This window comes from Labrus bergylta, chromosome 14 (assembly GCF_963930695.1).
Source record: "Labrus bergylta chromosome 14, fLabBer1.1, whole genome shotgun sequence".
Lineage (NCBI taxonomy): Eukaryota > Metazoa > Chordata > Actinopteri > Labriformes > Labridae > Labrus > Labrus bergylta.
The window spans coordinates 17,398,637-17,419,174 of NC_089208.1; the positions used below are offsets into that span (position 1 = coordinate 17,398,637).

Here is a 20,538-nt window from a genome sequence, read left to right on the forward strand (position 1 = left end):
TATTTTTTCTACACAATAAAGGGAAATCTATTTGAACTTAAAATATGAGAAAATAACCTCAATTGTTAATGTTCTGCTTACATTTGATAATGGGGATCTTTATACTATGATGCTTTGCTGTCTGTCGTCTAAAGTGTCTGATGCTAATGTGTCCCATCTGTCGTCTCTCTCTCTCTCTCTCTCTCTCCCCCTCTCTGCTCCAGGCTCTGTATCCTCTGGTGACATGCCTGCTGTGTGTCAGTCAGAAGCAGTTCTTCCTCAGCCGCTGGCACATTTTCCTCAACAACTGCCTCTCAAATCTCAAGGTCAGTCCTTCTGTCTACACTGATGCATATTCAATAAAATAACCAAAGTGGTGTTTAGTTGTATAAGACCAAACAATTTACACTCCTTACTAAGACTATGTGCTCTGTGAAATAAATTTCTACCCATGGGGGATGGTTTTGACAAAGTGACAAAACCATAAATTCATACATGAGTGAACTTCTCACTTTGACTGCTGTAATGTTATCAAATCAAGCATCAGTGTTTACCGCCTCTGGGGAAACACAGCAGGTTAAGAACTTAGTGATGGACGGGGGCTCATTAAGACTTCTGTGAAAGTTTGGTCCGTGATAACACTGTTAATACAGAGAAAGCATTGTGTGAAGTGAACGCAGTAAGTTCTCAATTGGCTGTATAAGGTACAGAATGTTAGGAATGTTTGTCAGGGTACAATCACATTTCTCTAAGAGACTTTGTTCATTCTTATGGCAGTGAGGTGAAATCATTCCCTTTGTTTTGTACCTGAGGAAAGATGACAAATGTTTGCCTGCATGTCTATAAACGCAGAATAAAGATCCCAAGATGGCCCGTGTGGCTCTGGAATCACTCTACCGCCTGCTGTGGGTCTACATGATCCGAATCAAATGTGAGAGCAACACTGGAACACAGAGGTAACGGGCACATGTTAATATGACTTTTCAAAATAGAAAACACAGAAATTCTGTTTGAGTGTAGCTTTTGTTAAAGCTTCTAGTATTGTACTGTCATACCTCTCCTTCAACACACAGCCCAGCGAACTGCAGAGGTTGTCCCTGTTATCTTTTTCATTCGTTTTTGATTTGTTTGTCTTTTTAATTTCACGTGGATTGTGTATCTTATCATTGGCTCTAAAAGGGTTGATTTAAAATCCAATTAACTTCTCCTTTCTCTCGTTTATCCGCCAGTCGTTTGACGTCCATCACCTCCACTCTGTTCCCCAAAGGGAGTCGGAGTGTCGTGCCCAGAGACATGCCCCTCAATATCTTTGTCAAGATTATACAGTTTATTGCACAGGTTTGTTCCATTCATTCTTGTACTCTACACATTCACATGAAGGTTGGTTCTTGTGGGATTTGTTGCGCTTTGTGTGGAGCTAACCATTTAAGAACTTCTCAAGATGTAGTCTGTCTTTTTTCTCTGCTATCACCTAAAACCTCAAACAATTTCAGATACGAAGGCGAAAACTGGAATAACTTTTCCTTTACCCACTTCCACATCGCTAATAATACAGAATTACAAAGGATCTGATATGTTTTATCTTGAACGAGAATCCATTATCAAAATTGAAATGTTTTTTTTTCTAATGGTTTAAAAAGATTCTGTGGTTTTTTTGATTCTCTTGTTTCCTCGTTATAATCAGTTATGTAATAATAAAAAATGTCCCGTCTGTGAACCTTCAGTGACATAATGTAGATGTACTTTGCTGCCTCACAGCAGATTAACTCTTATATCCTGTAACACTGGTATGTTTTGTCCTCTTTCAGGAGAGACTGGATTTCGCCATGAAGGAGATCATATTCGACCTGCTGAGTGTTGGGAAACCTGCCAAAGCGTTCAGTCTCAACCCAGAGGTAAATAGAATCGTTCTCTGCACACAATCACTCAGATCAGCAGAGAATCTCTTGGCCACGTAACAAGGATGTGCATTCTAACATTTATGTGTAGTCTTCAGTCCAAAGCTCGGTAAAGAACAAAATGCTCTCTGTTGGAGCTCTGACATGTAATGCAACACCAGGATGAATAAGCACCTCAGGTGTTGATCATATACTGTGATTAAAGGAATCAGGTGTTGTTTTTAAAAATGACAAAATGAGGGTATGTGTAGTTACACAGAAGTGAGGTAACCAGACCTCTGTAGGCTGTTCCTCATATCCGCTTGAGCCCGAGCCGATTGAGGCTTCATATGCCTCTACCAGCACCACAACAGAACCAAAATCAAATCTACCAAACTCTCAGGCAACAAGCTGCATTGTGGACAATGCAGGCACTAGGTTTTGAAAAAGGAAGAGCAATAAGAAACACAGTATCTCTTGATTTTTGGGATTTTATGTTTTTAAGTTCATTGTAAGTTTCCCATTATATAGGAATGCTATGTAAAATTGGGTTCTCTAGGTAGATAAAGATATTATAAACACTTACCAACATGCTGTTTTGGATTATTGAGAAATATCTACGATTACTGTGAGTATTGTGGTATACATATATAATAAACCAGCATTCATATATCTTGTTGTAGATGTTGACATTGTATTATCACTTTAAATCAGAAAAGTAAAGCTCTGACCGAGCTGCAGTTAATAAATAATGTTTATGAGATAATCAAACAAATGAAACATTTATATAAAGCAGTAAAATGTAATTTCATGATTTAATTTTGCTTGTCAAAGTTTAATTGTTGCCTGGTTTTGTTTGTTTTCTCAATCACTGCTGCAAATTCCATGTTGCTCTACAAACAAACTCTCTGGCAAACTCTGACGCGAATATCTGAGCTAAGGATATTGTGTGTTATTCATGTTCCAGCGTATGAACATAGGTCTGCGGGCTTTCCTGGTGATAGCAGATGCTCTGCAACAGAAGGATGGAGAGCCTCCTATGCCCAACACAGGAGCCACTCTGCCGTCTGGAAACTCGCTGAAAAAGAAGAAAACGTATCTCAGCAAGACGCTCACTGAAGAGGAAGCCAAACTAATAGGTCTGTGTGTGTTTTTGTTTTTGTTTTTGTTTTTTAAATAATAGGTTTTCCAGCCGGTGTAACTCGAGGGTAGTCTCTAATGTCTCTGTTTGTTCTCCACAGGAATGTCCCTGTACTACTCCCAGGTGCGAAAGTCTCTGGACAACATCCTGAGACACCTTGATAAGGAGGTGGGTCGTTGTATGATGCTCACCAGTGTCCAGATGCTCAACAAAGAACCAGAGGACATGATCACGTATGTTACTATAAACTTCTGAACCTGAACATAATTCAGTTTGATACTTATTAAATCCTACTTTAAGAAACAAAAAGGTAAAGCACATTTATCGTAGCTACATTTTAAACGTCTGCTGAATGACATCTTGTAATCCGTCTGTTAACATTTGTTTATTAGTATGTTAGTTAACAGACAAACAAAAAGCTTGATACTTGAAACAAATTCTTACATACATGACAAAAAAAGTTGAGAATTTACTCAAAGAAATGAAAATAAAAGTAAGTAAATACAGTATGAATATCAATTAAGGACCAGAGCTGCTTTACAGCTTTCGAGCATTTGCAAAGAGCAATGAGGGAATTGTGTTGCGTAGCTTCTACATAATCAGCGAATGGTTGCCAGGTCTTATGTAATTTTATCTATGAAATCTTGTCAAATGAAGCGGAGGAGTGTTTCCAGTTTAAGGTGTTGCTAACCATCTTTGATTGACATACAATTAATCTGCTCACTGAAAGGGTCACGAACCCTTCAACAGTGAAACTTAGTCCTCTAAGCACACCATCCTTACCTTAAAATGTCTTACCTTTTAAAATTAAAGATGTTTTAAATGGCTAATTTTCAGTGCCTGATGCAAGTGTTAGCATTCTTCACATCCCACCTCTATCTCTGACAGGGGGGAAAGGAAGCCTAAAATCGACCTGTTCAGGACGTGTGTGGCAGCCATTCCTCGAATCCTTCCTGATGCCATGTCCAAACCTGAGCTCATTGACCTACTTTCACGGTGAGTTAGAAATAGAACAATCAAATGTCTAAAACGCTCATATGATATTACATGCTAATCATACAGAAACATGTGCAGTCATGTTATTTTATTATCAGGGATACTTGCATGTTTTTATAATGTTGGAGCCTTAATGAAGAAATTGGAAATTGTCAAAATTCAACTAAATTGTCAGTCTGATTTTTTTCTTCATCTTTCCCCTCAGACTGACGGTGCACATGGACGATGAGCTTCGTCTCATTTCGCAGAACTCCCTGCAGAGTCTATTACTCGATTTCTCAGACTGGAGGGAAGACGTCCTGTTTGGTTACACACATTTTCTTTTGCGGGAGGTAAGACTGTAATCAACCCCACAATGCAGCAACCAAAGCACTAAAACATAACACTATCATGCAATACATTCATTACACATCCTTTACACATGTGTGTTTATGTCCTGGGTTATCAAACACCAGTAACGGAGAAAAAAAACATTATCACTTTAGATGATGGGCTTTTTTTATCTGTTGGAATTGGAATTGTCCTTTTCACTCTTTTAACTCTTTCAAACGTTGTCATCGTACATTGTCCCTGTTCTACAATTATCCAGCTCATTTAGCAGACTCCTTTATCTAAAGCCACGTTCTTTACAGCTGCACAGTAGCAGGTTCATCTCCCCTCCCCCCTTGCCACAGGAGGCTAATCTTTTAATGTGTCCCTCAAACATTCCAGGTCCAAGACACCCATCAGGGTCTGCAGGACGCGTCTGTGAAGCTCCTCCTCCAGCTGCTCACACAGTGGAGGTTAGCTCTGCAGCTCCAGGGGAAGACGCGAGGGGGAGTTGAGGTTCGTACAGCTTTGTGTGAAGTGTAACGTAGTCATGGTCACATTACAGATGACTGAGGTGACATTTGCTTGAAGTTATAGCTTTTTTATTCGTTAACACGTCACATTCAATATCTAAGAGCTTCTTATTGTTTTAATTCCCTTGATCCAGTTTGATCCTACAATGGAAATGAATTATTGAAGTATTTATCACTCCTCACTAACTCCTTCTCCCTTATTGTTTTCCCTTCTCCATCAGTCCAGCCCCAGACTGCCAGAGAGAAGCCCCCACTGCTCAGTGCTCCATGCTGTTGAGGGCCTGGCTCTGCTGCTGCTCTGCTCATGTCAGATCAGCACGAGGAAGCTGGCAGTCGGTGTGTTAAGAGAAATACGCTGCCTCTTCACAGCTCTGGGACATGCTGAGGTATGAGATGTATGCAGTGTAAATCACCAGCGTCTCATGTTTTGAACGTCTGTGTAGTTTTCAAGTTCTCATACCAAAGAGAACCTTACCTACATGTATCAGGCAGCAGTTATTAAGTTTATACAGACGTGGAAGACGAGACTGGAAAATGGCAGGATAGAGGGAGAGCCATTGGACTGTGATTAGATATGTAGCATATGCAGCCTGTGAATTCTCTCACACTGTATGACGCTGTTATAAAAATAGCTGATTCTATAAATGTCTTACCCCCTCCAGGATGATGACAAACCCATGATAGAGGTCATGGACCAGCTGAGCCCAGCTGTAATGGACAGCTTTGTTCATGTGGCTGTCTCTGACTCTGTAAGTTTACATGTAACAATATGAACATCACTGAAATCCTCTAAATTATTTATTTTGTAGCCGTGTAATGTTCTTCAATCAATTTCCCCTTCCCCCCCTTCAGTCCACCTTGCCCCTCAACCACCATGTTGACCTGCAGTGGCTGGTGGAGTGGACAGCTCGACTTGTGAGCAGTTCCTACGATGTGAAGAGTCCCAGCCATGTCTGGATCTTTGCCCAGTGCATGAAGGACCCGTGGGTGCTCTGTCTGCACATCTTCTTGCGGCAGGAACACCTTCCTAAACACTGCCCCACCGCTCTTGGATACGCCTGGCCCTACGTGTTCACACGCCTACAGCTGCTACTGCCACTGGTTGACCCAAAGTATGAGAGCAAACATAAATTATGGCTGAGGAGTTACATTTTTAAATTCCTCATTCCCCAAAAGATTATGAAAGATTTAAATATCCGGCCACCTGCCTGTTCACTTTGTGTCTTCCTGCAGCAGCCCAGTGAATGCTAAGAAGACGAGCACAGCAGGCTCCAGCGACAACTACATCTCTCTGTGGCGTAACTACCTGATCCTGTGTCTGGGCGTGGCTAAGCCGAGCATCATGTCGCCCGGTCACCTCAGAGCTTCCACACCTGAGATCACTGCCACGACGCCCGATGGCAGCATCACCTATGACAACAAGGTGTGTGTTTGTAATGGATTTTCATATTTCCGGATATGTTTGAGACTATAAAGTCATACACAGGTTATGAAAAGGGTAGTCAATGAAAGAGGTCTCCATCGAAAATATAGATTATTCTTATGATTTCAATTATTTGTTGATTGGCTGATTCATCAGTTTTCTTAAATTAGTTATAAGAATTTTCCAGCACAATTTTTGGAAGTGCGAGGTGATGACTTTTAATATTTAGTTTAGTCCGAACAGCTTTATAAAATAAAAAATGTATTTAACTGCAACAAATCTTTAAAATAGGGTAAGCAGGGAAGAGTGAGGGACTAGTATCTTTGTAAAAACGCTGATTGATTTTTTTGTTAAACTTATCAATGAATCACTTGATGGCCAATATATTGTTCCTCTGACTACGAGGGTTGATGATTATGTTTTAATATGAGGAACTGTCTTAAGATTGAGACCATTTTTTTACAGCTGTATACAACTGAAGAGTTTAAGATTAGGGGACATTCTTGCTTATGATCAATGAAACCAAAGCTTACTGACAGATTTCCTTCTGCGTATTTGATTTTGTCTCTCAGGTGATCGGCACTCCCTCCGTAGCCTGGCTCCTAAAACAACTTGTCCCTCTCATGAGAGCTGAGAGTTTGGAGATCACTGAGTCTCTGGTGCTGGGGTTTGGATGCACAAACGCCCTGGTCTTCAGGTACTTGAACGTCCACACTGTCTAGACATGTTCATACACACCAGACCTGGTTCAAGCGCTCAGTAAAGTCAAATATTTGTCCATCACAAAAACAAAAGTCAGATTTGAAAATTTTGAATGGCTGTTGTTGAATCATAAAACTGCTGTTTGTTGTTATTATGTTCCTGGTGTGAGCTTCTTCTTCCACAGAAAACTCTCACATGGAGATTACAGAGGAAACGGATGATGTGCTAGAGTGCTAATCTCTTACATAAGAAAGGCGTGATTCATCAGTCTCTTAACGCTGCCTTCATCTATTCGTTCTTCCCATCAGTCTTTACATTCACTTCATAACTGAGATGAGCTGAATGCCTCTGAGACACTCATTGGAGAAAAAAATACCTGTGTCACTGATGTAGAAGAGATGTCAAAGAGATGTTTCACTTTTAGATAGACAGAGGAACCTTTGTGAGAGGGAGGATTTTTCATTTTAAAGAGATCGTCTATTTTTACCCTGAACTGTTTATCAAAAGGGCGTTCATTGTTATGAAAGAGATAATCGTCTCCCCAGACAAATTTGTCTGACGTTTTTCCAGTATTTGAGGATTAGTGGGGGGTTTTTTTAGGCATTTGACATTTGGGTTGCTCAAGATAGATATATCTGTTACAAATCTTTCTGTTTCCTTAAATCAGAACATCCTCCAGCTGAGAGGAAGAAGGATTTGATCAATGTCATTAAGAAATAGAGCAATGAATTGACTTTTTCCCCTCTTTGATCCTCTTCGTTTTTAGAGAGCTGGTCGAAGAACTCCATCCGCTGATGAAGGAGGCACTAGAACGGAGGCCTGAGGTATCACACACACACACACACACACACACACACACACACACACACACACACACACACACACACACATATATATTTCATGTTGTATATTATTCTTGCTCACAGGTAATGGAGATCCTTTTGAAAAGTCAATATCTTTATTACATATGAGAATAAAACTTGTTGATCATTCCTACAGCTAATGCTAAGTTGTGTTTATTTCAGAAACTAATTAGCCCTCTATAAACATGCACATGCTTCCCAGTATAAACATATCCCCCCTGATAACAGGAAAGTGAAAACCTGTGTGTGTGTGTGTTTGCAGAACAAGAAGCGCAGAGAGAGGAGGGATCTTCTCAGGCTGCAGCTGCTTAGGATCTTTGAACTGTTGGCTAATGCTGGAGTCATCAGTGACAGGTACCACCCACATTTATCCTTTGAGTGCCCTCTTCTGTATTTGTTTTGGTACTGGTGTTCTATTATGCAATTGGACTCAAACAACTCAGGTCTTAAGATGTTTCTTTTCTTGGTTGACTTACAATCACATCTGTCTCTCACTCGCTTCATGCCTTCTGATACACGTGTAACATTTTCTATCATCAAACCTGTAAGACGATCTTTATGATAACGAAAAAAAATGACCTCTCCCCATTAACAGCACCAACGGGGCTCTGGAGCGTGACTCCCTGGCTTTGGGTGCTTTGTTCCTGGAGTATGTCGATCTCACCAGGATGCTTTTAGAGGCTGAGAATGAGAAGGAGCTGGACGTGCTTAAGGACATCAGAGCACATTTCAGTGGGATGGTGGCTAATATCATTCAGTGTGTTCCTGGTAAATAATTTAGGTTTCTCTTAAGTTCTATTACATTGGTCTGTCATTAGTGATTGTGACTGATTTCTTGTCAGATAGGAAAAATGCTTCTCATAGATTAATTTAAGGGTCAAGTTTTTCTACGATTTTGATCCTTCTTGTCTCTTTCTGTTTCCCACCCTCACACCCACATCTGTGCAGTCCACCACAGGCGCTTTCTCTTCCCTCAGCAGTCTCTGAGACACCACCTATTCATCCTCTTCAGCCAGTGGGCTGGACCCTTCAGTGTCATGTTCACTCCCCTCGACCGTTACAGCGACCGCAACCACCAGATCACCCGCTACCAGTACTGTGCTCTCAAGGTAGACAAAAATATACCCACATACCTCACTGCACAGCAAAATGAATCCTGCCATGTTTCCTTCCATTGTATTCTGGAGAAATATCAATAACTATAATAATAAAAATATATTTTTTATAAAAAAAATAGAAAATATATAATAATAAAAATGTCAATAACTTTCCTTTTTGTCACGCAGGCCATGTCAGCAGTTCTGTGTTGTGGTCCAGTGTTTGACAATGTGGGACTCTCTACTGACGGCTATCTCTACAAATGGCTCGACAACATATTGGCATGCCATGATCTACGGGTAGGTCAACCCTTAGGTCAACCATTGCATTGGAGTCTTTCACAACAGTTTTGTATTCATCCATGATTCTGTTGCTCCGTTTGCGTTTTTTACTACCTGTCTAAAAAAGTTACACGTTTTCCTCTTAGGTGCACCGTTTGGGTTGTGAGGTGGTCATCCTGCTCTTAGAACTGAACCCAGACCAAATCAATCTTTTCAACTGGGCTGTGGACCGCTGCTTCACTGGATCTTACCAGCTGGCATCCGGCTGCTTCAAGGCCATTGCCACCGTCTGCGGTAACAGGTGGGGAATCATGGAATTGTTTTAGTTGACCCTGAATAACCACCAGCTCCAGGGAAACCTCTCAATGGCTTATTACCTGCCTGATGGAGAATATATGTCATTCTAGAAATGTCACTATAGGGATCAATATAGAATCATTTTATTTTTTGAATGTTAAAATACTTACATATGTTATTTAGCAGGTAAAGAAAATGTTCAAATAATGCGTTCTATTTTATAAATTGAAAAAGTTCCTACCGTCTTGCTATTGTACATTTCAGTGTATTTCTCCCTCTGGCCAGAGATTTTTTTGTCATCATTTATGGAGTAAGTTTAAAATGTAATCAGCAGCTAATGTCCATTTTTCTTTTCTTTGCCAGGAATTACCCATGTGACCTTGTGACCTTGCTCAATCTGGTATTGTTCAAGGCCTCGGACACCAGCAGGGAAATATACGAGATTTCTATGCAGCTGATGCAGGTACATACAGCACAGCACACAGAAGGGGGGAAAATAATCTGTACAGACTTTGACTTTTGATTGCACAAAATCTAACAATTTATATGAGCAGTAAAAAGTCTTTACAATGTGTCTGCAGGTGCTCGAGTCGAAGCTGTCTGCGTACTCAAAACGCATGGTGGAGCAGAAGCCTGGTAATATTTTATATGGGACACACGGCCCACTGCCTCCACTGTACAGCGTCAACCTATCTCAACTCTCCATCCAGCTGGCCAGCATGTACCCCGAGCTCACGCTGCCTCTTTTCTCAGGTACTTTGTTTTTCAGGGTGAATGTGCACACAGCTTCATGCCATGTTCACTTGTTTCTGTTGTGTTACAAAAGAACAAGATACAAAGACTAGAATCCATATATACAGTAATAATATGTTTTGAGTACAGCACTAAATCCTTACTGAAGCTGTTAATAAAATCTCCACTCCCAACCCTTCTTTGTTTTTCTACTCTGGGATGTTTCAAAAAGCAAAGGCTGCAAACCAGATCAAAGAAACCAAAATGCTACAAATACTGTTTTATCAGGACCTTTTTGATGTACTGAATGCTTAGTATATCCATTAAATAATGAAGCCCTTAACAAGCTTCAAAACTCCCTTGAGGTCATTTTTTATATTTAGATATACTGTATTTTCATTCTCTTGACATTTTCTGCTTTGCAGAGGTGAGCCAGCGTTTCCCCACCACCCACCCTAACGGCAGACAGATCATGCTCTCCTACCTGCTGCCCTGGCTAAGTAACATTGAGCTTGTGGACACAGGGCTCCTGCCCCCTGCCTCGAGCCCCTGCACTCCTGAGGAAGGGCCTCAGGGTCAGGGTGTCGTTCTGCCCCCCTGTCTGCGAGGTAACGGCTGGGGCTCCCTGCAGGCGACCTCGCTTGTGCTCAACAACCTCATGTTCATGACTGCTAAGGTAAAAAGCTGAGTTTGTGATTTTTTTTTTCTTTATACTGAAATGAAAAGTTCTGCTTTTTGACATGTTTTTTTTTCTTTACATCATCAGTATGGAGATGAAGTTCCTGGCCAAGAGATTGAGAATGCTTGGAATGCTCTGGTATCCAACGAGAGATGGGGCAACAACTTACGGATCACTCTGCAGTTCCTTATCAGCCTGTGTGGAGTCAGCAGTGATACAACACTGTTACCTTATGTAAGTGTAGCCTGTACACAACTGCTCTACTGTTATACTGGGGTTGAAACTCTCAACTTTCAAAGGGATTTATCGGTAAAATAATATCAGATTAGAAATGCTTTATAGAGACATTTTCGAGAAAATGTTAGGACATCCCGTTAATTCATCTATTTGCATTGGTTTTAGATCAAGAAGGTGGTGATCTACCTGTGTCGCAACAACACCATCCAGACTATGGAGGAGCTCATTTTTGAGCTGCAGCAGACTGACCCAGTCAACCCTGTGGTCCTGCACTGCGACAACCCTCCCTTCTATCGCTTTGCTGCCAGCAACAAAGCCTCAACCTCACAGACAGGTGAGAGGAATCATTCTCAAATGCCCTGCAATGTCAAAATGATGCAAAACTGACTTCCGAAGTTGGTTATTTTATCTGGCAGGTAACGAGTTTACTGATTACCTTTGTATTGTATCCTATGCAGGCACCACCTCCAGCAGTAACACTGTAGTGGCTGGTCAGGATAATCTGCCAGACACAGATGAGACCAAGCTGGTCAGAGAGAGTGAAGAACGGTGAGTATTAACACAATCTTAACCATACTCCCAAATGTAGCTGAAATAGGCTGTCATATTGAGCTTTACACTTAGTTAATATGGAGATTTAACTTTGCATGTCATGCATTTTCTCAGCAGGGCAAGGGCTCACAACAGGCTGGAGTCTCGCTACAGCAACAGCTCAGGAGGCTCCTATGAGGACGAAAAGAGTAAGTCCTCTTTAGTTCTCATGAGGCTGAATGTAAAAAATGACTGCTTGTAAAATGTGAACTCACATACACAGCCCACGGGAACTCACAGCTGTCTGTGATTTGGAAAGAGCCCCAAGACATAGATTCTTCATGTCAGTCAACTATAATCTCCAGGACTTTATGCTGGTTGTCAACAACCCCCTCCTTCTTGGATTGTAAACGTTTTTTTGAAGGGACTGTGCAACCTAAACAGCAACAGCTATACAGTTGTGGCTAGGCTAAAACTAGTGCGTCACTCACTGCTCTTTATTTCATTGTTGTTTGTGTTGAAGTTGTAAATCAAACATGTTATTTGGAATCAAGTCAAAGCCCACCATGTGTCCCCTGTGACACAGATACAAATTTATCCTCAACCACTTTGATGGCACCCCGTCTATCTTTAGCAAGCGTCTGTGTTGAGAGGCTTCCGCGTGTCAGTCTGCTGCTGCAGTCCTCATGTGACAGAGTAGAGCTGCAACAAGCCAAGAATCACACTGGGTGCATTAGAAAAAAAACAAAAAAAACTGTATCTTTCAAGTCTGGTCAGGGCATGATTGTGCTGTCAGTCAGAGAAAGTTCATTCATATCAGACCTTTTAAACAAACAAAATACAGAACAAACTTCAAAATGGATAACACAATATGAAAGATAATGTTATATTGCGATCTTTCAAAATAGAAATAAAAATACGATGATGAAAATACCACACAGAAAGAATTGATTATTGTAATACATATAAATGCTACTAAAAGAGGTTCAAATATAATAATAATAATAATAATAATAATAATAATAATACATTAGTTTTATATAGCGCTTTTCTGAATACTCAAAGACGCTTTGACAAAAACATTAACCCAAAAAACAAAAACAATGATTTTGATCAACAGTAGAACATGAACAAAAGAATGAAAATAAATTTTAAAAAATGATGATAAAGTAGTAGTCTTAATAATAAATCCGTACAATTATAAATACGTTTAAACATATGAAAGCCAGAGTTACAGTAGAAGATGGGTTTTATGGGATTTGATACATTTAAAAGATCATATCTATCACATTGAATCTGTTTCTGTGTAAACTATTTGGGAAAATACTTCTTAGTCTAATATATAATTTAATTCAGGCCTAATTTAATGTCTAATATTTCTTCACTACTATCAGGGACCATCCAACTCTTTCAGACTGAAAACTTGGACACTGCTCGCTCTGCTCTTTCAAATCAATGTAAAAAAGAAAGAAAAAAGAAGCTAAATAGCCCCTCAAATGCATACCTGTCAAATTGTTTTATTTTATTTGTTTGATCCCTAAATCATATTTAATTATAAGTGTGAAATACACACTTGAACATTTTCATTGGTCAGATTATGTTTGGGACTAGTTCTTGGCATGCATCAGGAACTACTGTTTGAATGGCAATTCTCAGACTGTAGATTTTCTGAGTTTTACTTTTTTTTTTTAAATGCGCACTGAACCAAGGAGCTTTTGAATACCTGGACTGTTTTCAGCACATGTTGGATCACCACATGTCTTGAATAGTTTGTGAATGACCTGTCACATCAGCTGTTTGTATGAGAATCTTTTGTGCTTGACAGTCTATGTTCTTTGTATTTCCAATGGATATTGTTAAAAGTTGACATCTGATGTAATTTCACATCTGATGTTTGTGTAGCTGACCCTCTCCCACCATATGCTGGATGGCTCCTGGGCGTTCTGGAGACCAACCACCCACAGCCGTTACCCATGCCTGTTAATGGAGGCTGCTGGGCTCCTCTGGTCGACTACCTCCCAGAAACCATCACACCTAGAGGACCGCTGCATAGGTATGGTAAACACGCAAACACAAACACAGACACACACTGTACAAAGAATGAGACGGCCACAAAAGAGCCCGACAGTTTGAGAAGTGATGTAACTATCAGCCAAGCGATCAGCAGAGTCAGAAAAGTCTTAGAGAAAGACTAAGCTACATCTCCTTAGAGATGGTCTGATAAACTCCAGCATGGAATGAAACCGAGCATGCTTCTCTACATTATAAAGTATTCAGGTCAGATTTATTAAGCATTTGCAGCAAAGTTGTTGTCAGAGCTGAATTTTGGTGGTAAGAAATGAGGTCAGATGAACTTAACACTACTCATTAGTAAATCACTGAGGCCGTGAGATGAGCAAGTATTGTTAGGATTCTATGCACTTACTATATTTGAATGTTTGTTGTACCTCAGGTGTAACATAGCAGTAATCTTTATGACTGAAATGGTAGTGGATCACAGTGTGAGGGAGGACTGGGCTCTACACCTGCCTCTGCTACTACATGCACTCTTCTTGGGTAAGTAAACACAACACACACACATACACATAACTCTGATGTTTTTTTTACTCTGTTTTTGTCTTGATATTTAAAATTTAAACAAAGTAAACAGTCAAATGATGTTATGGGAAACTAGACTAGCTGGTTGACAAACCACATGAACTCATCTCTTTCTCTTATCAAAACATCAGCTGGACTGAAGGAACTTGAACTAAACATACGATCAAAATGATAACTCACAGGTTATTTACATAAAACACACAAAATGAACCACGAGGTGTGTAGAGGCTTTGTCCAATGTGTGACACTTTGAGGTTGTATCTGTATTCTGAACTGATGAGTATTTCATGACTGAGTATTCTCTTGTGTCACAGCAGACACTTTCTCCCCGGGATCTAAGTTTCTCACAAAGACATTATTTTTAACATGTATACCTGTCCTGTAACTGTGCAGAACAGTAATATTATGTACTCTGCATATTCTGCATGCCCACACGTTAGGTTCAGGGTGGTGACAAAGTATTTAGCTGTAAAAAAATTCTTATGGCCACTTGAGTGTCTCACTAATAACTCATGTCTACAGCACAACAGATTTGCAGCTTATTGTAAGCATTAATAGGGACTATTGAAAATTTAAAAAGGCCTTAGTTTGCTCTATTTTTTGTCTGTATCTAGTTGATGTCTTACTGGTTTTGTGTTTTATTGGCCAGGTCTGGACCACTACAGGCCAGAGGTGTATGAACACAGTAAACGTCTCCTTCTCCATCTCCTCATCGCCCTGTCCTGCAACAACAACTTCCAGGTCAGAGTGGAATCCTAAAGCATGTTGTAAATATGCTGTTTTGGCCAAAATTAACACATTAAACACAGTGACAATGGAAAGTTACGCAATCAAAAATAAATCTGCTGAACTTTTAAGAGCCACTGAAGGAACCCTTGTGTTGTTTTCACAGGTTATAGCCTCTGTCTTGATGCTGACCAGAGAGATCAGTGACAACAAAACCCTCACCATCAAGTCCAGCTACCACACAGAGTACCAGCAGTCACGTAAGATTAAGTTACTCAACAACTGCTGACACATTTATCAACCATGTGTCATTATCTAGAGTAAATCAAAAGCTTGTATCATCCCAGTGAAATCTAGATTTTAAAAAGTGCTTCTCTATCATCGTGTTCTCTCAGATGCACCTGACTTTCTGCGAGAGTGGCAGGCTTCTCCAGTGGTGGATTCAGGCCTCAGCTCCACCTCAAACTCCTCCTCTGCCAGTCTGGGCGGGGGCAGCACTGCAGGCAGTGTTGGAAATTTGCCTCTAGTGACACCTGACGACCTAGAGGACCTGGACGACATGCCCAACGAGACGGACGAGAAGACGAATAAACTCATCGAGTTTCTCTCCACCAGGTATGCACACGCACCTCCATGTTGTGTGCAGTTCTGTGTGTAGTTATGTCCTGGGGGGTGTGTGTTGTGTGTACGTGTATGAAAGTCTCCCTGTGTGCACGGTGCACATTTTCAAGTGCTTGTATAACATGTATGTGGTGCTACTGGTGGTGGGTATACAGTGCCTGGAGTACTGTGTTGTCATTGCTCAGAGCGTTTGGGCCGCTGTGGGTGCACGAGGACATCACACCAAAGAACCCGAACTCCAAGAGCACGGACCAGCTGTCAAACTTCCTACGCCACGTCATCTCTGTGTTCAAGGAGTCCAAGTCAGGTGAGAAACTGAATATTAATTCCACATACTGTATTTTCCCTAAATAATAAAAATATGAACTCAATGTGAAATTTCTGAAAATCTGTATCTTATTTTTAAATAAGTCGTTTAGCGCCACCACATTAATAATCTCAAAAAAACGTCCATATATTACATTCTGGACTTAACTCCATGTGTTCATATTTTCACCCGCCTGTTTATACAGACTTCCACCTGGAGCAGCAGCTGAGTGATGTGGCTTTACAGACCGCCCTGTGCAGCTCCTCACGTCACTACGCTGGGCGCTCTTTCCAAATCTTCAGAGCCCTCAAACAGCCTATCAACAACCACGCTGTCGCTGACCTGGTCTCACGCCTGGTTGAGGTGGTGGGAGAACACGGCGACGAAGTGCAGGTGAGAGAGAGCTGGAGAATGATAGAAAGAAACATCCTTTTTAAACTGATGGATAAGAATGCATTTTGGGGCTCATGTGCTATGTGTTAAATTCAACACCTTTGTGTGCAGGGCTATGTGATGGAGGTGCTGCTGACGCTGGAGTCAGTGGTGGTGAATCTCGCAGAATGTCTGAAAAACAGCGACCTTATGGCAGCTCTGACCAGGTGGATTTCTGCTCTTTATGGGGAAAAGATTGAATCTAGCTATTCTTTATGTTTAAACAAGAATTTTATAAAAAACACCTTATAATTCATATCTTAACAGAATCAAATATATTTACTCTGCGTTTCATTTTCAGGACCTCCTCGCCAGACTTTGTGACCAGTGACAAACTAATGAACAGAAAGAGCACAGGTCAATTGAACTTCCCCGGACCAGGATTTGTCGGTCTTTCATCACAACGGCACCAACGGTCCTACTCAGTCCCCAAAAAGTTTGGCGAGAGCGGCCACCATGCAAGTGATCCTCCTCGCAGTGCTACTCTGGATCGCATACAGGCAAGACGAGTAGATTCTTGTTTGGCTTCACACATCAACGCCAGAGCAGACTAGGTGCACACCAGAAAATCTCAATAAATCAATCCAATATTGTTTTTCAATCTACAGGCATGCAACAGTCATGGCCTCGCCAGAACAGGAAGAACCCCTGGGTCCTGCACATCATCGACCAATCGTATTGATCCCAGTGTTTTATCAGATCCAGCCCATATTTCCCATCCGTCATCCATACTGGCCACAGTGTTCTGGGTGGCAGTGTCGCTCATGGAGTCAGACTTTGAGTTTGAATATCAGATGTCACTTCGCCTTGTTCACAAGTTACTGTCAAAGGTAAATAAGATCAGATGTACTAATCTGAGGGGTTAAATAATCAGTACTCTTCAAAAATCTGAGATTAGACCACAGCATGTATTTTAGATGGACACAAAAACTAAAGCAGCTTTTGAGTTTCAGTTTAACCTTTTCTTCCCAGGTGCCTTTGGATAGAGCAGAGAACCGTGAACGCCTCGAGAAGCTGCAGGCTCAGTTGAGGTGGAGCGGCTTCTCTGGGATTCAGCAGCTTTTGTTGAAGGGTTTTACCTCCCAGGCCACTTCAGACCTCACCTTGCAGCTCTTCTGCCAGCTCACACCAGTCTCCCGTGTGCCAGTTGTTGACAGCTCACAATCCATAGGTAGGCACTTTGTTTCACTGATGTTGTAATCTTGCATTTTTGAGGCTGCAGTGTTTTTTTTTTTGTTTTTTTTTCATATTGCATGGCTTTGAGGTTCAATCTCTCCTCTCTGTGCAGGTTTCCCTCTGAACGTTCTGTGCCTGCTGCCTCACCTGGTGCAGCACTTTGGCCATCCAAATCAGTTTTGTAAGGAGAGTGCCGAGAGGATTGCACAGGTATGTTCAGTTCTTCTATTGATCTTCATGACGTTCATACTTTTCTTTAATTTAATTTAATTTTGGGAAGATCATGCTTAATTAGGCATGAATAAATGTACGAGATTCAAGTATGCACTGAAAATAAAAACCCTCTCTCCCTCTCTCAGGTGTGTTTGGTGGAGAAGCACACAAAGCTGTCCCATCTAGCCCATGTGATGACTCTTTATAAAACACGCTCATACACACGGGACCCTTTCTCCTGGGTCAGTGTTGTTTGCCGCTACCTCCATGAGGCTTTCTCTGACATCACACTCAACATGGTCACCTATATGGCTGAGGTAAGTGCTTATACCTCTGCATTATATACCTTATTTCTAGGATTACCTAGTTGTTTTTTTCTCCTGCATTGGCGAGAAGGATTTACTACAAGTTTTAGGGTTCGTGTTTTGATTTAGTGAATTGTTTTTGGTGAAGCAAAGGCAGCTAGTAATAGGTGCATTTCTCTTGGAAGATTTGGTTCAAGTTCCCGTACACACGCTCACTAAGTGTCTCTATTCATCTCTCAGCTGCTGGATAAGGGCCTTCCCAGCATGCAGCAATCTCTCCTACAGATCATCTACTGTCTGCTCAGCCACATGGACATGACAGCTGTTCAAGTCAAACAGTTCAACGCTGACGTTACAAAGACCATTGAAAAGTTTGTCCAGGTAATTGTCCTTGAGTACTTTGTGTGAGCTGCAGCTTTTCCACTTCTACTCTCTGTCTAACAGTGGGATATGAAGTATGCACTGCTGCTTTACTTACTGTGTGTTTTAATTCAATAGACAGTACACTGGAAGGATGCCTTAAACATCTTGAAACTGGTGGTATCGCGCTCCGCCAGCCTAGTTCATCCAGTGTACGGCCACACACAGGGTGACCTGTCAAACCTAGAGGTCAGCAGGGTGTGGGACGGTTCATCCAAAGCTCTGCCTGGAAAGACACTGGATTTTACCTTTGACATCTCTGAGGTGAGAAAGCAGCTGCATGTAACACCAACTTTGTTCTTAAGCTTCCTCAGCATTTTCAACATTTTTCAGAGAATAGGGAGGAGAACATTTGAAACATGTTGTCCTTGTTTTCTTTATAGACTCCAGTGATTGGTCGGCGTTTCGATGAGCTCCAGGGTTCAGGCGGTAGAGAGGGGAAGGCCAGAGCCATGGCTGTAACCCGCAGTACTTCCTCCACTTCCTCCGGATCTAACTCCAACACCATCCTGGTGCCTGTCAGCTGGAGGCGACCACAATCCTCTCAGGTAGACTCACTGTGGACTCCCACAATGTTTAGTATTTTTCTTTGAAAGCCCTTATCCAAAGTCTTTTTGGTTTGACTTTTTGAAATGCTGTTTTGTATGACAGCACAAATAAACTGTCACAAGTTTTCTTTTTAAACAACACATACCAGGGTTGTGTTTTTTTCTTAATATAATAAGATGACATACTTGCTCATACCTGCCGAGCTTGCTGTACTTGATAGAACAAGAACACATCTGCTAGATTTTCATACGTAAGTGCAAAATTCAAACAAGCACTGGCACAACTGATTTAAACTGAAGCAATGTAACATGAACAAGCCAAGAAACAGGACACATCTCTTGTCTAGTAGAGCTTCTGTCTTCTTTGTTTCATTCTGTGCTTTTGTCGCTTTCTGTCTCCCTTTTACAGAAAAGAACCAGAGAGAAGCTGGTGAATGTTTTGTCTCTTTGTGGACAAGAAGTCGGACTCACTAAGAACCCCTCTGTAAGCTACCTCTTATCTTTTATTGACAAAATTATGCTTTTACTGTCTGATTGTTTACCGCTAAAACAATCTACACATGGCACATTTATTAGAGGATATTTTCATTTTCTCTGAAACTCAGGCATGTGATCACTTAAATTTGTACCCATACAGGTTCTCCAGTCTTACCAAACATTTATGGACAACAACGCCTCTATTGTTCCTAAGAAAGTTAACCTTCCTGTACTTTTCATCAGGTGATCTTCTCATCCTGCGGCGACTTGGACATGATGGAAGTGCGGGAGAGCGGCGTGTCATCAGAGGATGGTGGAACCAGAGAGGACACGCTGGACGACACTGCCAGTGAGCAGCAGTTTCGAGTTTTCAGAGACTTTGACTTCCTGGACGTGGAGCTGGAAGATGGAGAGGTAAGATTCCTTTTTTTTTAAACTTAATTTTTACTTAGGAACACTTTCATGATAAAGTTTCGGCCTCTTTCCTTCTGTTTTTTTTTTATTTTTATTTTTTTATCTTTTAACGTGTGTTTAATTTCCCACCTGTCTTTCTTTAACTACAATATATTTGAAATGTATTTCTCTGTCCCTCCTCGTTGTCTCTCTCTCTGTCTAACTCTGTGTCTCTCTCTCTTCCCCTCGCTGCCTAGGAGCTTCAGGTAAGGTCTCTCACATTGAGCCACTTACATTTGCTTTTTTATCAGCGCTGTGGTGATGCTGGCTCCTTTGTTTCACCTGAAGAAAACAAAGGATGATTGTGCTTCATTTTGCTCTCACAACTACATTTCTGACTATATTGCTATGTGCCGTAATGAAGACAAATTATACTGCAAAGTCTTCAGGGGGGAAAAAAACATGATGACTTTGAATGCAAACAGCCTTTTCAGCGTATTTTCATGCCATGATTAACAGTTTATTTTGCATCTTGTGCTTGTCAGACGCTCCTAGACAAACTATTTTTAATTTGAAAGTTAAAATAAAAATGTTGTTCTCACTGCTTCCTTCAACTCTGCCCTTGTCTGCCATGTCTATATGTG

At 41.1% G+C, this 20,538-nt stretch overlaps 1 protein-coding gene across 2 annotated transcripts in view; it reads left to right on the forward strand.

The window, feature by feature from the left end:
* Window positions 1-20,538, forward strand: part of fryb (furry homolog b (Drosophila)) — a 47,677-nt gene that overhangs the window by 19,633 nt on the left and 7,506 nt on the right. The window contains exons 11-56 of one of the 2 annotated variants that reach the window (XM_065963202.1): window positions 204-305; window positions 832-935; window positions 1,209-1,317; window positions 1,788-1,874; window positions 2,824-2,995; window positions 3,098-3,230; window positions 3,886-3,993; window positions 4,199-4,325; window positions 4,705-4,818; window positions 5,057-5,221; window positions 5,498-5,584; window positions 5,688-5,947; window positions 6,069-6,258; window positions 6,831-6,955; window positions 7,727-7,784; window positions 8,086-8,177; window positions 8,419-8,591; window positions 8,772-8,932; window positions 9,110-9,220; window positions 9,349-9,503; window positions 9,863-9,962; window positions 10,081-10,252; window positions 10,657-10,907; window positions 10,998-11,144; window positions 11,313-11,481; window positions 11,606-11,696; window positions 11,814-11,887; window positions 13,581-13,731; window positions 14,131-14,234; window positions 14,926-15,017; window positions 15,169-15,262; window positions 15,398-15,617; window positions 15,779-15,930; window positions 16,136-16,323; window positions 16,435-16,529; window positions 16,664-16,862; window positions 16,971-17,192; window positions 17,335-17,533; window positions 17,651-17,748; window positions 17,898-18,068; window positions 18,297-18,437; window positions 18,555-18,740; window positions 18,860-19,024; window positions 19,434-19,508; window positions 19,745-19,915; window positions 20,152-20,160. In XM_065963202.1, coding sequence (XP_065819274.1) covers window positions 204-305; window positions 832-935; window positions 1,209-1,317; window positions 1,788-1,874; window positions 2,824-2,995; window positions 3,098-3,230; window positions 3,886-3,993; window positions 4,199-4,325; window positions 4,705-4,818; window positions 5,057-5,221; window positions 5,498-5,584; window positions 5,688-5,947; window positions 6,069-6,258; window positions 6,831-6,955; window positions 7,727-7,784; window positions 8,086-8,177; window positions 8,419-8,591; window positions 8,772-8,932; window positions 9,110-9,220; window positions 9,349-9,503; window positions 9,863-9,962; window positions 10,081-10,252; window positions 10,657-10,907; window positions 10,998-11,144; window positions 11,313-11,481; window positions 11,606-11,696; window positions 11,814-11,887; window positions 13,581-13,731; window positions 14,131-14,234; window positions 14,926-15,017; window positions 15,169-15,262; window positions 15,398-15,617; window positions 15,779-15,930; window positions 16,136-16,323; window positions 16,435-16,529; window positions 16,664-16,862; window positions 16,971-17,192; window positions 17,335-17,533; window positions 17,651-17,748; window positions 17,898-18,068; window positions 18,297-18,437; window positions 18,555-18,740; window positions 18,860-19,024; window positions 19,434-19,508; window positions 19,745-19,915; window positions 20,152-20,160 — 6,369 coding nt within the window. The remainder of the gene's footprint in view (window positions 1-203; window positions 306-831; window positions 936-1,208; window positions 1,318-1,787; window positions 1,875-2,823; window positions 2,996-3,097; window positions 3,231-3,885; window positions 3,994-4,198; window positions 4,326-4,704; window positions 4,819-5,056; window positions 5,222-5,497; window positions 5,585-5,687; window positions 5,948-6,068; window positions 6,259-6,830; window positions 6,956-7,726; window positions 7,785-8,085; window positions 8,178-8,418; window positions 8,592-8,771; window positions 8,933-9,109; window positions 9,221-9,348; window positions 9,504-9,862; window positions 9,963-10,080; window positions 10,253-10,656; window positions 10,908-10,997; window positions 11,145-11,312; window positions 11,482-11,605; window positions 11,697-11,813; window positions 11,888-13,580; window positions 13,732-14,130; window positions 14,235-14,925; window positions 15,018-15,168; window positions 15,263-15,397; window positions 15,618-15,778; window positions 15,931-16,135; window positions 16,324-16,434; window positions 16,530-16,663; window positions 16,863-16,970; window positions 17,193-17,334; window positions 17,534-17,650; window positions 17,749-17,897; window positions 18,069-18,296; window positions 18,438-18,554; window positions 18,741-18,859; window positions 19,025-19,433; window positions 19,509-19,744; window positions 19,916-20,151; window positions 20,161-20,538) is intronic. The other variant, XM_065963203.1, reaches the window with a different exon arrangement.